This window comes from Euprymna scolopes, chromosome 1 (assembly GCF_053919585.1).
Source record: "Euprymna scolopes isolate OS-2025 chromosome 1, ASM5391958v1, whole genome shotgun sequence".
In the NCBI taxonomy this organism is placed as follows: domain Eukaryota; kingdom Metazoa; phylum Mollusca; class Cephalopoda; order Sepiida; family Sepiolidae; genus Euprymna; species Euprymna scolopes.
Window position 1 is genome coordinate 194,818,340 of NC_136482.1, and position 16,437 is coordinate 194,834,776.

Here is a 16,437-nt window from a genome sequence, read left to right on the forward strand (position 1 = left end):
TATGTATCTGCCTGCCTGTATGTCTTTGTCATAGAACACGCTCACATTTCTGTTTGATGTTATTGGTGGTGGTTCATGTTCCCAGATGTTCGTCGATCTGTCAAGTTGCATCTCGTACTTGTGCATGTATAATAAACCCTCCGTTCTAGATGCTATATATATGTATATGAGAAAATTACTTTGAATATTGTATTTGTGCAAATAATAAATCTTTTTTTAAAAATGATATTTTTCTGAATAAAATTTAAATATAAGTTGTACATTCATCTAAGTTTAATTTTAAGTTTTAATAGTAATCGGTTTATATGCGTGTCACGTTGGTACAGTGGTAACGTCATCAACTTTGAATGCTTCGGATTAGATCTTAGCTGATGGCACCTAAATACTTTTTTTACTTCTGCAATCATGACTCTATAATAATATATACGAAATCTGGACAGATTAAAATATCATATTTAAGCGTATTTTACGATCGGGCAAAGCCGGGCGCCCCCTACTAGTTCATAATAAAATAATTTTATTTTCATAAAATATATTTGTTCACTGTTTTGTGTAAGCATTCTATTTCAGCAACGGTCACTGTCATAACCGACGATAGAAAGCTGCGCGTAATAACGCAACGAAGATTCGACGGAGACCAAACCTGCGAGCCGATTATACCGACGACACCATCTCACCCCCTTGAGGTAAGGCGATGTGCTTATCGTTTGTTCACGGCTAACACCAAGGGAGCTGATTTCCGTTCCCAGGACGTAACAACATTTTCAGTAAACGTCCCCACGAAATATGCAGTAACTTTTCCCGGCTACGATTATGTCATAGACGCAGGAAGTTACTTTGACGCCGGGAGAAAGTTTTCTCACTGTCCCAGGATCAACGCCAACAATTTACATTTCGTGATGCCAGACATAAAAGAAAATTGTGTATATTAAGCATTTATGCATATATGCAGTTTTTGATCGCATGTATCTTGTGACACTAGAAAAAAACATGCACGTGGATTCCATGAACAAAGCTTCTTTCTTAGAAGTGCACGCCTGTGGAACTCTGTTCCGTCTGCCTGCTTCCCACCTGACTACAACTTGGATGTATTCAAGTCCAACGTTAACAAATTCCTAATGAACCACCCCCTTAAGTAAACACTTCATCAAATCTCCACACTAACGTACTGTACTTGCAATAACCCTTATCCCTGAGTGGCTTCCGGGCCTTGATAAGTGGTGAGCACCGTGTAAAAAAAATGCAAATTGTAAAAAATACAAAAGCTGGATAATCATTTTTTAAAGTACTATAGTTCATTAAACGTATCCAGGTTTCGAAGACACATTCCCGACAAAATTTCCTTTACAAAATCCGGTTTAAAATAAAAGTTTATGATTCATCAGTGTTTCAGAAACGTTCAACTCGGAAAAAAATCACTCGAAACGGAAGTCTTGATATGCACTTCCGGCGATATAATAGTTATAAAGTTGCTTATGAGAACATTGCGTCGTTGATGTCTTTCAACACCTCTTGCGTCTAAAGTGTTGATACGTTTAATTAGGCAATATTGGATTGACCGAGGCGCGCAATTCACGTGACCAATTTTGAGACATTTAGTTGTTGAGATTAGATTGATGTGGGCGAGGACGCAATTTTTAAGAGTATTTACGCATGAGTAAGATAAACGAACTTCATTTGAAGTGGCTAATTATTGTATTGAATGGGGTGCACCTTTTCAAACGTTACCTCCTCCTTCAAGCGATCTGTTTGTCGTTTTAGCTGCGTTGACCGGAGGATGTCGAGGGTCTGTTCTCAGTTCATAAACATGGATCCACTGTGTATTCAACAAGTTTATAACACTTAAAGAAAAAGAACAGAATAGAATGTTTGGCTGTGTATGCAGTGGAATTACCTTTTCCTGTATCTACGATAAGTGGTTGCACCAGTGATACCATGGGTAGACATGTGTAGACAATAAAATCAACTAATCTGCGCTCGAATCTAATCGGATCTAGCGTATTAGGCTACAATTGAATTGTGTTGAGAAATCCTAAAGGACATAAAAATACAGAGCGACAAACTGAATGAATACAGGACTTGATAATAGCGAACATGCCTAATAATAGCTTTCGCCGTCCCAGGTGATCATCAGGTGAATATCAAAATGCTGAAAAATTGAGCAAATGCATTAACCTTAGCAGAGAACTGGAAATGATATGTATTATTTTTATTCATTGAACTGAAGTTCTTATCTTGAATGTCATCTTTACAACATATCGGTTGATGTAACCTCCGACCTTCTCCAAGTATATCGTTTTGGAGGGGAAATAATACAGTATGAAAGCCATTTCCATAGCACTAATAATATCACTAAAAACAATCTTGAAAACCTTAAAACACGACTAAAGGCGTCGGAATAATCTGGTTGCAAAATACGCTTAAATATATTTTAATTCATGCACACTTCCTCTTTATAATTATAACGCCAATACTCTATTGATTATTATATTTTACCTAATATATAGTTATGATTTTAAATGTTTAAAAAATATGATTTTGGTGCCATAAGCTATAATCGAAACCAAAACATACAGCGTTATAGTCTGAGTCGTTACGTTTTAAACAGTTTGATAGAAATGAGATGAAATCATGAGATAAAAATTTCAAATTTAAGACGGTGACAAACAAATTCAGATTTTTTAGTATCACCGTACTTTGGGTAATTGCGCCAAATGCTCTTTATATGCGCGGTTGCCAAAAGAGCACTTTTAGCTAGTTGGCGCAATTACCCCGAACTTGGCACAATTATCCCATAGTACGATATATAGATAATCTACAACAGTTATATTTAAATGAAAACTGCAGAAAGCCTCGGTTCACGCACCGTCGAAAAATAAATGGCAATCGTAAGAATAATATTCTGAAGAAAAGCGATGCGAATGATGAAAAGCCAACGGATAAATCACGAAACAAAAACAATTTAATGATTGTAGAACAACTTGACAGAAATATTTGCGCAGCAAAATCTAATTATCACTGTCAAACACTTTTTAGCAGGTGTTAAATTGGTAAAATTACCAATTATTTACCTTCTTAAAGAAGTCCTCGAACGATGAGTACCAGTAACAACAGCCACTTCATAAAAGAAGAAAGCCAATTTAAATGGTGTCTACATCCAAACAAATAGCACTTGTTTAAAAATTACTTAAATGAGAATATTTAGAAATAACAGGAAACGTTCACGGACGTTACATGGTAGACACAAACGATCTTTGAAACTAATTTGATTTTTTTTAGATTAGGATTAGTTATTCGTATTATTTGGATTCTTCAGACTGCTGTTCTCATCTTGAGTGCGATTTTCACGACGTTTCGGTCGATGTAACCTCCGGCTTTCTTCACGTGTATCTTGTCGAACTCGGAAATGTTTCTGTCGCAAGGATCCGTGGTGAAGTGGTTAAAGTATTTGAAAAAAGCAATTGTAAAAGAGAAGGTTCAATTCTCAGTGTGGGCGACCGAAAATACAATTGCGAATTATTTATGACCTATATTCAGTCATGGCTGACGGAACAATAGCATGCTACCCCCGTTAAGTCAATCTAAAGGTTCCGTTAGAAATTCCATCCAAATTCCCGAGTTGGACAGAAAAATTCCCGAGTTCGACAAAATACAGGTGAAGAAGGTCGAAGGTTACATACACAAAGACGTTGTGAAAATCACACACAAGATAAGAACAGTAGTCGGATGAATCCAAATAATACTCTTAACTCTGTTCAAATATTTTAATATTTTACTCAATGTTTATTAGATATTAATATTTATTATTTTATAAACAATATGTGAACGTTTGTATTATTGTTTCTATATGCATACATACACACACACACACATACACACATATATATATATATATTGTTGATGGCTACACTCTTTTAAATATACATTTTTTTCTCTCGTTGGAACTACACAACCATCACTTAAAATATATATATATATATATATATATATAAAGAGAGAGAGAGAGAGATAGATAGATAGATAGATAGCTATACATATATATACGACGGTTCTAGGTTGAATCCTTGGCTTGGGAGAGATGCTAGTCTAGCGGCACTGATGAGTTGTGATACAACGAGACAGGACTGTATGTCGATGACTACAAATATATATATATATATATGACATTGTTATGTTTCTCCGATTGCCTCGATGTTACATATCCGTTGTTAAAATATATCATAAGTATTATAGCACTAGACGATACACGATTTAGAGACACGTACATATTATACACCTTTCCATCTCATACAGAACCCGACAATAATACAACACACGTTTTAACAACAAACTTGTAACAAAAAGGACAAATCACATCGGGCCAATCGAAGAAAAATACCTTGTCCATCCTTAATTTTGACCGACGGATCCTCGGAAAAAGCTGTCAAAATAGATTCATTCCAATGAATCAGGAAATCTCAGGTTGTCTTTTCAGTGACTTTATTATCGATGTTTCCTCATTGGAAATCTCCCACTGATCCTAGACTAACGCATTCTGATCGGCTCTTCATGAAGCCATCAATGCTCGACTCGATCCGCTTTCCCTCACTCCCGATTCTTGACGGGTCAAGCCATAGGTGTCTTTTCCAAAACTCTACCTAAAGTCCACATCACTTTAAAATGACCTTTACGTAAAATCATGTCAGACTTTAGTGGTTAACCTATTTTTAAATTATTGTTTATGTTCTAATATTCTTTTCTATTAAAACATCCTAACAAAAATAATTTTTTCTGTAAAAATATATTTTGCTACGGTATGATTCTATTCGTTCAAATATTACTACGATAAGACCAATCGTCGACTAGAAATATTTTCAGCGTTGTCCTGCTAATATCTAAATTTTTTCATAATAAGTGAAGAGCATATTTACAGAAACGTATTTAGGTAGATGCAAATATTCTCATAAGAGATGGGAATTAAGTGATTATGCATATACTCAAACATTGGGTTGAAGGTAATATGTAATATTAATGAAAAGAAAAGATCCTGCGACAACTTTAAATACGAGATACAAAATACAAGAAAATAATGCACGCACGTATTGGTGCTGTTAAAATGATTGGTTTATAAATTTCACCTGACATATCACAGATTCAAATGCATCAGTCGACAGACAATAAACACGCACCTTCTTCAAAAAGGGGATATGATATGTTGACTGATGACCTCACGATATTTTTAAACGTTGTTATGAATTCAAAATCGCACAAAACTTTATTTTCTTTATATCTTAACAATAACCCTAATTTCGGATTTTATTACAAAACAAAAAAAGAATAGACAGAAAAACGATAGAGTAACGGTAGTTTAAAAAGTTAATTCGATAATCTTAGGAATCGGTAAAAATCGATTTAGCTCGAAATTGTTTTCATCTGCTATAGTGATACTCTCGCAAGAAAAAAACAAACACACTCGCAGACGACAGGCACGATCCTAGTTCACTCGAAGTCAAAAACTAACCGAAGTGGCAGATTGAAAACGTACAAAAATACTAATGAAATCAGGTTCAATAACATTGCTTAAGCGCAGTTCTAACTATAGAATGGAATTAGTCGAACAAACCGAAAGAGATTGAGTCTGCCAGGGTAGAAACATCGAAACGATCTGACACATCTTTCTAGATTTCTCTGAGCGTGTGAAAACACAGAGGAAGGAGATAACCATTCACACCTCCATCGGAAGACGAAAGCAGGTACTGAGATCTTGAGAATACGTGCTGTAGTCAAAAAAGCAGAAAAATCAGCAGATGTTATTAGTGATAACCCAATGGTAAACGGTTAAAATTTGCAAAATTGTAAGAAACGCCGAGTAATGGAAGTCATGTGCTTTTATCAGTGAACGATTGCAGTGAAACAATTCAAGAAATAATATGGAATATAATAATACAAATAAATTCATCATTGAATTCAGATCAAAACTATATGTATACATATATATCGGGTTTCAATCCTGGCTTGATGTAGTCGTCTGTCATGCCGCGCTGATGAGCTGTGAAACAGCGAACAGTATTGTACAGTATTATATTGCGAACAGTATTGTACAGTATTATATTCTATAATGCTCCTCATCTTGAGTTGAGTATATTGAGAAGTGATACACGAATTACCATTAGCGTATAAGCAATGCTCTTTGTGTAAACAAATCGAGCTTAGGTATTTCGGACGATGTCAAAAACATCGTTAAACTCATGACTCACGCAGCAGCCGCCGATAGTGTAGTGGTTCGGAACCTTGACTGTCATACAGACGGTCGGGTTTCAAATCCTGGCTTGAGGTAGTTGTCTGTCTAACCGCATTGATGAGCTGTGAAACAGCGAAACACCACTGTATGTGGATGACTATATATATATATATATATATATATATATATATATGCGTGCGTGTGTGTGTGTGTGTACATATTGAGAGAGAGTTAATTTGAAAGAAAAATATTTTTCAGAGAAAAGACCAACTTGTCCGAATAAATAAAGCTCTACCTGGTTAAGAGAAGCAAGTTATAAAGAAATTCAGGTGATAAGGGTTAAATTTACCCAAGAAGTTTTTACCTTAACATGCCAATAAAGTTCAGAGCGATCACAATAAGTGAAACATTAACAAGAGGGGATAACATCCTCAGACCATGGCATTTCAAAGCTAAATGCGTGTTATCATAATAATGCGAATATTTCTCTTTTTTGTGATCATCTTTAACCTTGCTGACTTGATAAAGTTCTAACATAACTTTAATTATTATCTTTTCATTAATGTTTTATATAGTATGTATTTATATACCACACACACACACACGCATATATATATATATATTTATACACACACATATATATGTATTTATGCATTTACACACGTATATACATATATACATATATTTGTATTAATACCCATACACACACATATATATATATAAGTACATTTATATGTATTTATATATATACATACACACACACACATATATATATATATATATATATATATATATATACGTATTTATATACATACACACACATATATATAGACTAGCAGGAAGACATATATATATATATGTATGCGAATGGAAATTTAACTAACTTTCTTGGATTCTGCATCTTTGGATTTTACAGTTATTGGATATTTTACCCTCCACCGGACTATCCATTCACGTGAAATCACTTTTTTATTCACTCTATTCCCTCTGCTTCACTTTTTGTTATCAAGTAAGATCTATTACTTACTTGTAGTTTCATCAAATACTTTTGCAAGCAAAATCCAATCCCGCATTTTACTAAATCCTAATCTCTTATGAGAAGGAAAGTATTTCTTCGAAACTTCGCGGATTAAGGACTATCCAGTTATTTAGTGTTTCCTTTTTAAAGTTAAATATGTTTTAAACTCTTTTTCAAGGTGTTTTTTAACATGTTTTATTAACTGCTTGTTCTTATATATATATATATATATATATATATATATATATATATATATATATATATATAGAGAGAGAGAGAGAGAGAGACATACAGACAGACAGACAGACAGACAGACAAACAGAGACAGGGAGGGAGAAATAGATAGAGAGAGATGCAGCATCTATGTATATTTGAATACACATTAGCACATTTCTGAGCCGATTTGAATAATTTAAACGAATATATAAGAAAATAAAAGTTTAGATAAACCGATGGGAAACAAAAAAATTTGAATATAAATTACGTGAAAATGTTTGCTTCGTTGACCTCACACAGTTCATATCGCCTTATTTAATGAATATACATTTGAAACTTCGCGATGGGAAACTATTATCAAGGAGAAACTGAAATCATTATTGGCTACTAATTTTATGTAAATTTTAAATACTAAGACGATGAAACATTTTGAGAAACGCTCATCGCTCATTCTTTAAATTAATATATATATATATATATATATATATATATATATATATATTGAGAGAGAGAGTTTGTGTGTGTATGTGTGTGTGTGTGTGTGTGTGAGAGAGAGAGAGATAGAACTGATTAGAGAAATTGTTTGAGAGGAAATTTATCGGGAAAATGCAAAGCTCAACAAGTTGAGGTGGGACATATATATAAGATAAGGAATAAGAGAATGACAATAAAAAGATATAAACTAATGCATATAAATTTAATCGTTGATTCAATAAGACGATTACATCAGTTAGGGGTGTAGGAAAATGGTCCTTTTTACCTAGGTATTTCGAAGCCTAATGCTTTTTATCAGAACAGAAGAGCAGATAGTGGATAACATGTTTAAGATGCGACGTCTAGCTATGACTACATTAGGAGCAAAACAACGGAGCGTGAGGGGCAAGTGTAATGAATTGAAAATGTGAGGGGAGGGAGATAGGAGAACTACAGGACACACATATCGAACACATATGCAACAACCTACCCTGGCAATTTCCTAAACCACTATATCTAATATGTGTGTCCTTGTGCGAAGATGTGCCTGGTGATGTGGTTGATGAATCATCTGTACCTATCCGACCTTTATGTGTCACGGTTGCAGAACATTCTAGGATATTTCTCGTTTGCAACATGTATATCCATGAAGGAAACCGATATATATATATATATATATATATATATTTATATATATATATTATTTTATTAATTTTATTTTTTAGTATATTTTATTTACTTATATAAATAGATACCACTTTTCGTAGTTGTTTCTGGGAATCTTCAGACAGTTTTTGAAGTAGTATGAACACCCCTCTTGAGCACAGTGTTTTCATAAAAATCAACTTCAAATATTTTCTGTCACATGACAAACTAATCAATTTGATGCAGGTGTTTATATTAGAACATAGCTGACTCCAGAGGTTATCTGCTGCATTTCATACCTAAATCAAATAATGCACCAGACAATTTATACCTACGCATAACTATGAAACTGTTAAACAATAATTTAATTAAAAATGACCAGCTTTTAGAGTGACAAATGTTAAACATATATTCGGACGGATGATATAGATAATAAAAGATAAAAACAAAATACTTCTGCTTGAGGTTATTAGGAATAATCTGAAACCTTGAAATTGTACCAAAGCGAAACTTTAAGTGAACACTATGGATATATGCTGAAAAAAAATGGCTACAAAAATGTACCTTTTTGGTGTAACGTACAATACACTTTTACTATCTTTTACATAGGAGAGCTGTTAGGTGCTGAGTTGCATGTCTTTTTTAAGGGATGACTATATTTCAATTAAATTCAATTAGTTTTTTTTCTAAAAAGCATATCACTATAAAAATTACATCACTATTTACTTCGAAAAGTAGTTTTCAAAAAATAGTGTAATAAGATTTTATTAACAACATTTGGGTTCAGCTGATTACCTCGGAAAATGGATTCTGACATAAGCCGATGTTTTTGAAAGTATTATTTTTTTAAAATGGACTAGCTCTCCAACAGTTTCATGTTAATAACTGTCGTGGTTCGGAGACATTTTGAACATTGTAAAAAGTATTGGCTAACGCCAGTAGAAATTCTATGCAAATGTGTGTCTAGGAATGTCGTATGTACAGACTAAGTTTTATTGTTATAGCATTAGTACGTCTGACATTCCCTAGGCTTAATATTATTATTCAGATGACGATGGATCATGATAAGGAGGAGGAGGAGGAGTGAATTCGTTTTATTGTTATAGTATGACTGCCTGACAGTCCTCAGGCTTACACTTATCCAAATGACGAATTCGATAATGATGACGATGATGATACTGCTGATGACGATGACAATGATGATGAAGAAAAGGAGGAGGAGGAGGAGGAGGAGGAGGAGGAGGAAAATGAATATATTCCTTTTTTTTTAAATATTTATTTTTTTTTAAAGTTTAGTTCAGAAAATATTATGAAAAAGCAAAAAAAAAAAAAATCGTGTAACACTAAATGGTTTCCTTACTTATTTGCACTTTCAATATATCAAACGGGTGGAGCTCTACAGAATGAGGAGATAAGTGGCGAAAAAACTTGCAAATAGTCAGATAAGTAACACAGAGATGGTAGCAGTAGCAGTGAAATGAGGGAGTAAGAGGACAACATAAATAAATGACACACAAAAGAAAAAAGTTTGCAAACAAATAATAATATACAAGACTTTTAACCAATTAAAAACGGGCAAAAGTTATAACCTATTGATGCAGAATGAATTCTTTATGCAAATTGACAGTTGCTTACGGCGAAAGCTGTTCGCATTTTCATCTAAAATACTAATCTTTATTTATTGTGCATTAAAAGGATGCTATATTACTTTGTTCGTTGCACCTTATTGTAACAAAAGTCCAAACAAAATTGCACCTAGATCGGCTCAGTAGTGTAGAGGACTAGGATATATAAATCCTAATCCCGTTACAAAAGAAAATAATGAAACGAATGGAATGAAGGAAACAAAGACTCAATTGCTGGAATAGATAAACGTGTCGTTTATTTACTGTTGAAAGAATGAATGTTTTAGATATAACACGTGTTCATGTCCGCGTTCGGATGTAACCATCGTTTGTTGCGGGACTGGTGGTGTAGAAAGAAAAAGGAAATGTGGGTTCATCTCACGTTCGGGTCACTATCGTTTGTTCGCACGTGGGAAAAGAAGCGAGTAATATAGTAGAAATGAGAATGATAGTCCAACGTGTAGACAAAGACACAGGATAGAGGGTTGAATTCAGTTAAACATTGCGCCATGTTAGCCGTCAGCTACGCGGTGGTGTTCTCTGGCACAAGTAGTAGATAGAGAGAGAAAGAGTGAGAATGTTATTCCAGTTCATGGAGAAAGAAAGCGTATAAAGTGTAGATACTGTTTGTTAGCCTTTTGGCCCATATGGGCGCGCCTGCCGAAACGGCGGTGGCTGGTGCGCCGACCAACCACCTCGGAAGGCGGGTCCGAAAAGGAAGCAACCGCTTATTGCTCTTTCTTTTATAGGTGTTTCCGGTGGTCTTTTGCGCGCGTGTGGATTTCCTTTGAAAGGGGAAGTGTCGTTGTCCTTGTGTGCGTACGTGTGCGCGTGTGTGAGTACATGTGTGTACGTTAGCGTGTGTGTATATACACGTGCATGTGAGTGTATGTACGCGAACGTGAATATATGTACCTGTGTGGACGTGGGCGCGTATGTATATGACAAGTAATATAGCTTGAAATGTGAACTCGTGTTTTTGTGTGAGACTAGAAAAGGCTCGCGAGTAGCTTTCAAGAAAATACGAAACTTAAATTGTGAAACGAAAAAATACCATAATAATTAGTTCACTGCAACTTATAACAACGATTCATACCAACTTTCACCTATATCGGCCCAGCAGTTTACGTAGAAGAAACGTAGAACGGGCAGACACACTAATAGAAATGTAATATATTTTTAAAATTCAATTCACTTTCTTCTTATGTATAAAATAAATATAAAACATATAGATCTAGATCAAGGAGCAGACCTACATAGGACGGATAATAATTCCTTATCGAGTAGAGCAAGGCGATCCAGGTAATATGGCAAAACTATATTGAAACATTTTTAACAAAAGAAATTTAGTTTCGAGAACTTTCCGTTCGCATCATGTATAGTCGTGGAATAAATTATCACTGATATATGAAAGGTTAGGAAGATTTAGGTAATGATACCTTGCGAATATATAGGCAATAATACCTTGGGAATTATGTCGAGGTTCGTACGATTGTAAATTTAGTAACAGTTTCAGCGAACGTCGCGATTTATTGAACTAGCCGGGGAATATAAAGCGTGTTATCTGGTTTCGGGTTACTAATACTTTTATGCAACTATGACAAAATCAAGAAACAGTTTTTATGCGAAGAAAGAATATTAAGCTTTTCATGAGTAATTTTAAAAGAAGGGCGACGGTTGAGACGAGGAGTTGCGGTGCCTAATGCACAAAATGTGTGGTGAGTTTTTAATTAATTTTTTTGTAATTACATTTTTACCCCAAACAAGGCACAGTGCCACTTTGATGTAGGAGGCTACTATCAGGGACATACGCTACAGGGGTACTATGTGGGGAGTTGGCCAGCAAGATGACGGTTCACGTTACACTTGAATTTCTGCATGTCAGTACAGTTGGGGAAGCAGGAACCCGGAAGGGAATTCCAAAGTCTAGCGGTTCTGGAGAAGAAACTACTGGAGTAGAAGGCTCTATTACATCTAGGGATCTCTACTGTGAAGGGGTGGGACTTAGCTGCTTGTCGAGTTTGTTGGGGTGTTTACGTCGAGGGGGCACAAGTGCTTTTTTTATTACACTTTCACCCCAAACAAGGCATGTTGCCACTTTGATGTAGAGAGCTACGATCAGGTACCTAAGTTTCAAGGGTACTATGTAGGGAGTTTAATGGCAAGATGTCTTTTTACATTACACTTGAACTTCTGCATGTCAGTACAGTTGGGAAAGCAGGAAACTGGAAGAGATCCAAAGTCCTGCAGTTCTGGGGAAGAAGCTATTAGAGTAAAAAGTGATGGTTCGACAGGAAACAAATCGTAACATTATGGAAGAAAATGAAGAATTTTACCTGAGGAATTTTTCTAAGACAAAATAAATTAATGTACCCCCTCACTAAGAGAAAATATATCTTCATATAACTTTCCATGCGCGATCACGCGTATCTCCTCATCTGGACATTTAAAAATCTCCGTTGATAACACCGAACGGGTCTTGTTTTCTTAGTGGCATCATGCCACGAGAGAGAAACAGGATGAAAATAATCCAAAAAACATTCACCTATCCTGACGAAGGCGTTATTACGTCGAAAAGCACTTTGATTTATACACAAATGTTTACTGACCAAAAAGATCTGCGCCGAGTTGGCTTACTAAACTTACGCTTTGAATTTGCACTTTAATAATGTTTTATCAAGGAGAAAATACATCTTTATACATATATATATATATATATATATACATATATATATATATATATATATATATATATATATATATATATATAAAGAACCTCCCACTCTTTAACAATGCAACCCCCTCTTTTTTATCCCTTTTTTTTTTTTGAATTTCCAACGTTTTTCTTTGCTGAAATGGAATATATATATATATATATATATATATATATATATATATATATATATATATATATATATATATTTAATTTAAATACCAAAAAAAAAAAAAAAAACGGGCAGGTGAAATTATTAAAATTTCCTTAAGGCCTTATCGTCTGACCCTCTAAGAGGAAACGTCAGAATGATAAATTAAAAACTAAGAAAACGAATGAGGGAAGAAGGGAATTTTGGTTTCAGTTGGAAGAACAGTGGAAAAAAAATATCTCACTGTTCAGGTGGTTTTAAATCAATGAATATCTCCAACTGATGTTTCAGAATCTTTTGTCTACACAGGCTAGGTCGAGAGTTGTTAATAACTAACGCCTCAATGATATTGAGATGATAGTTCGACCTCGCACTGTATAAAACAGAAAACCACCCATCGGAATATTGATCGGCACACCTATTTATACTCAATAGGTGATTACCAATGGCGGACCCATGAGCTTGGGAGTGCCCGGATGTTCTCGAAACCTGGTGTAGTCGAATATCCCGAGGGATATGTTGGGATATTCTCATTTCTAATCTTTGGGATGTTTTGCCAACGTAGTCAGCTCCACACTGACAAACGAATTTATAAACAACGGAGTTCTTTTGAATGGTTGGCAAAACATCATTACGAAAAGAAGAGAAAAAGGTTCGAGTTGTGTAAACTACTCTAAGCATAGTAGCTGGAAAACAACGTTGAGTAGCAGAAGAAATCCTTTCAACAATATGAAGGCCAACAGGACCCAACCATGGTAATTTTAGATAAATGGGACATCTAAAATTTTTATCTAAAATTACCATGGTTGGGTCCTGTTGGCCTTCATATTGTTGAAAGGATTTCTTCTGCTACTCAACGTTGTTTTCCAGCTACTATGCTTAGAGTAGTTTACACAATTCGAACCTTTTTCTCTTCTTTTCGTAAAGATGTTTTGCCAACCATTCAAAAGAACTCTGTTGTTTATAAATTCGTTTGTCAGTGTGGAGCTGACTACGTTGGCAAAACATCCCAAAGATTAGAAATGAGAATATCCCAACATATCCCTCGGGATATTCGACTACACCAGGTTTCGAGAACATCCGGGCACTCCCAAGCTCATGAGTCCGCCATTGGTAATCACCTGTTGAGTATAAATAGGTGTGCCGATCAATATTCCGATGGGTGGTTTTCTGTTTTATACAGTGCGAGGTCGAACTATCATCTCAATATCATTGAGGCGTTAGTTATTAACAACTCTCGACCTAGCCTGTGTAGACAAAAGATTCTGAAACATCAGTTGGAGATATTCATTGATTTAAAACCACCTGAACAGTGAGATTTTTTTTTTCCACTGTTCTTCCAACTGAAACCAAAATTCCCTTCTTCCCTCATTCGTTTTCTTAGTTTTTAATTTATCATTCTGACGTTTCCTCTTAGAGGGTCAGACGATAAGGCCTTAAGGAAATTTTAATAATTTCACCTGCCCATTTTTTTTTGCTTTCTTTGGTAATTAAATTAAATTATGTTTCCTCTGAAATTTCTCCTTCCATTTTGCTGTACCAAAAATTTACTTATATATATATATATATATATATATATATATATATATATATATATATATATATATATATATATATATATATTAATATAAGAACACGAATTTAAAAGTGCAAAATATATTTTACATGGACTTATTGTTTGCCAAGATGCTCAAATAATATACATTAATTTACATAGCAACCTCCTATTACACCCTTTCTCTCTCTGTCTCTATCTGTCTTTCTCTCTCTCTGTCTCTCTCTCTGTCTCTCTCTCTCTCTCTCTTTGAATGTATATCAATGTCTGAACGGATGAATATATTGATGGCTCTTGCTTAATTTCCAAGAGAAGCGGTATTTATTTTATATATGCGGATTGGATAGAGCTAAATACTAATATTTTAATTGTACAGTTATGTGTCTTCTTTTTTCTTCTTCTTCTTCTTCTTCTTCTTATTTTTATTATTATTATTATTATTATTATTATTATTATTATTATTATTATTAATATTTTCTATTCATTCAGCAACTAGGAGTTTTTACACATGTCATCATCAAAGTTTCTCTTTGAAAACGGGTTGTGGTGTTTCGTGGAGTATGAGTTACAATAAGTGCCCCCAAACCTCTAGTAATCCTCACCTTTTTCGATAACATTTGAAAATTATTTTTGCGTTATCGTAACAACCGTTGAGTCCTGAGTTTTCTGTTAGTAGCGACCATTGGTCTTCACTGAAATTTGGGTAGCAATAAACCTCCTCAAGGCCCCATTTCTCGTCGCACTCATCCAGTGGAGGTCTTCCTATCCTCTTGATCCTCCTCGATTATTTAGTGTGGTATCAGTTAATGCCGTCACATTTTAAGAGGGGGTTAACTTAAACAGTTTCAGTTTTCTTGATTTCATGTAATGTTTCTTTGTGTTTTACTCCTTTAGCAAGTTTTGCATGTTTGGCTATCTCCTGTAACTCATTTGTATTTCCTTAATATTTAAGCTGTTTTCATTATATCACCATTGTATCTGACGCGCGATTCCTCTGATTCCAATCTTTTCCATTGTTTTTTCAATGTTTTTCAGGATTGTACTTAGTGCTTCTACTTTTAGTGGTGCTATCTTGCCCTTCAACATCTTCCATATACCTTTCAGCTTTTCATTATCATAAGTAGTAGTAGTAGTAGTAGTAGTAGTAGTAGTAGGATGATGATGGTGATGATGATGATGTAACACAGAAAATAGTTGTATTATAAACGTCTGAACAAGGAAAAGGGATTCTTACCTTCAGAGTGCCTTGCCTGCAAAGAAAAAAAAGAGTGTAATTAGTTCTCTGGTATTAAACAAAACTTGTAATAATTGAACTAGCAAGGAAACTAGCTTTTCTCGGGAGAAACAACTCAAAATTTATGGAAAGTATTTTGGGTGCAACTATACTATAATAAAACGAAATTGGGGAAAAGAAAAAAAAATCAATTAAAAATGTTATTTACTGTCATTTTAGAAACAATGATATCTACTAAGTTGGCATGTCAGAATACTTAAATATTACTGCATGTTTAAAAAACAAGAGTTCAGTTTTATCGTAAAAATCAGCCCATATTTTTTTGGGGGGGAACACGTGGCATAATAGCAAAGAAAAGTAGCTCAGTTATGCTAATAACAAGACAAAACGCAAAATTTATTTTTAAAAATTATCAATAGTTACATACTATTAAGTTAACTTAATAGTTACATACTACTTAACAAAGATCTAGGAAGACAAAATGGAAAAGAAACTATGAACAGCTAATTATATGATTTATGTTAAAGTCCGTGGTATTACCGTTCTTATCTGAAACATGGACACTTTTGTGCAAGCATACACGTAG

The 16,437-nt window shown here is 34.4% G+C and overlaps 1 protein-coding gene across 5 annotated transcripts in view; it reads right to left on the reverse strand.

Annotated features, from left to right (window-relative positions):
* Positions 1-16,437, reverse strand: part of LOC145278893 (follistatin-related protein 1-like) — a 762,811-nt gene that overhangs the window by 493,932 nt on the left and 252,442 nt on the right. For 3 of the 5 annotated variants that reach the window (XM_080130699.1, XM_080130697.1, XM_080130696.1), the window contains exon 3: positions 15,852-15,867. The exons of the other annotated variants lie outside the window; for them this stretch is intronic. In XM_080130699.1, coding sequence (XP_079986825.1) covers positions 15,852-15,867 — 16 coding nt within the window. The remainder of the gene's footprint in view (positions 1-15,851; positions 15,868-16,437) is intronic. 5 annotated transcript variants of the gene reach the window in all.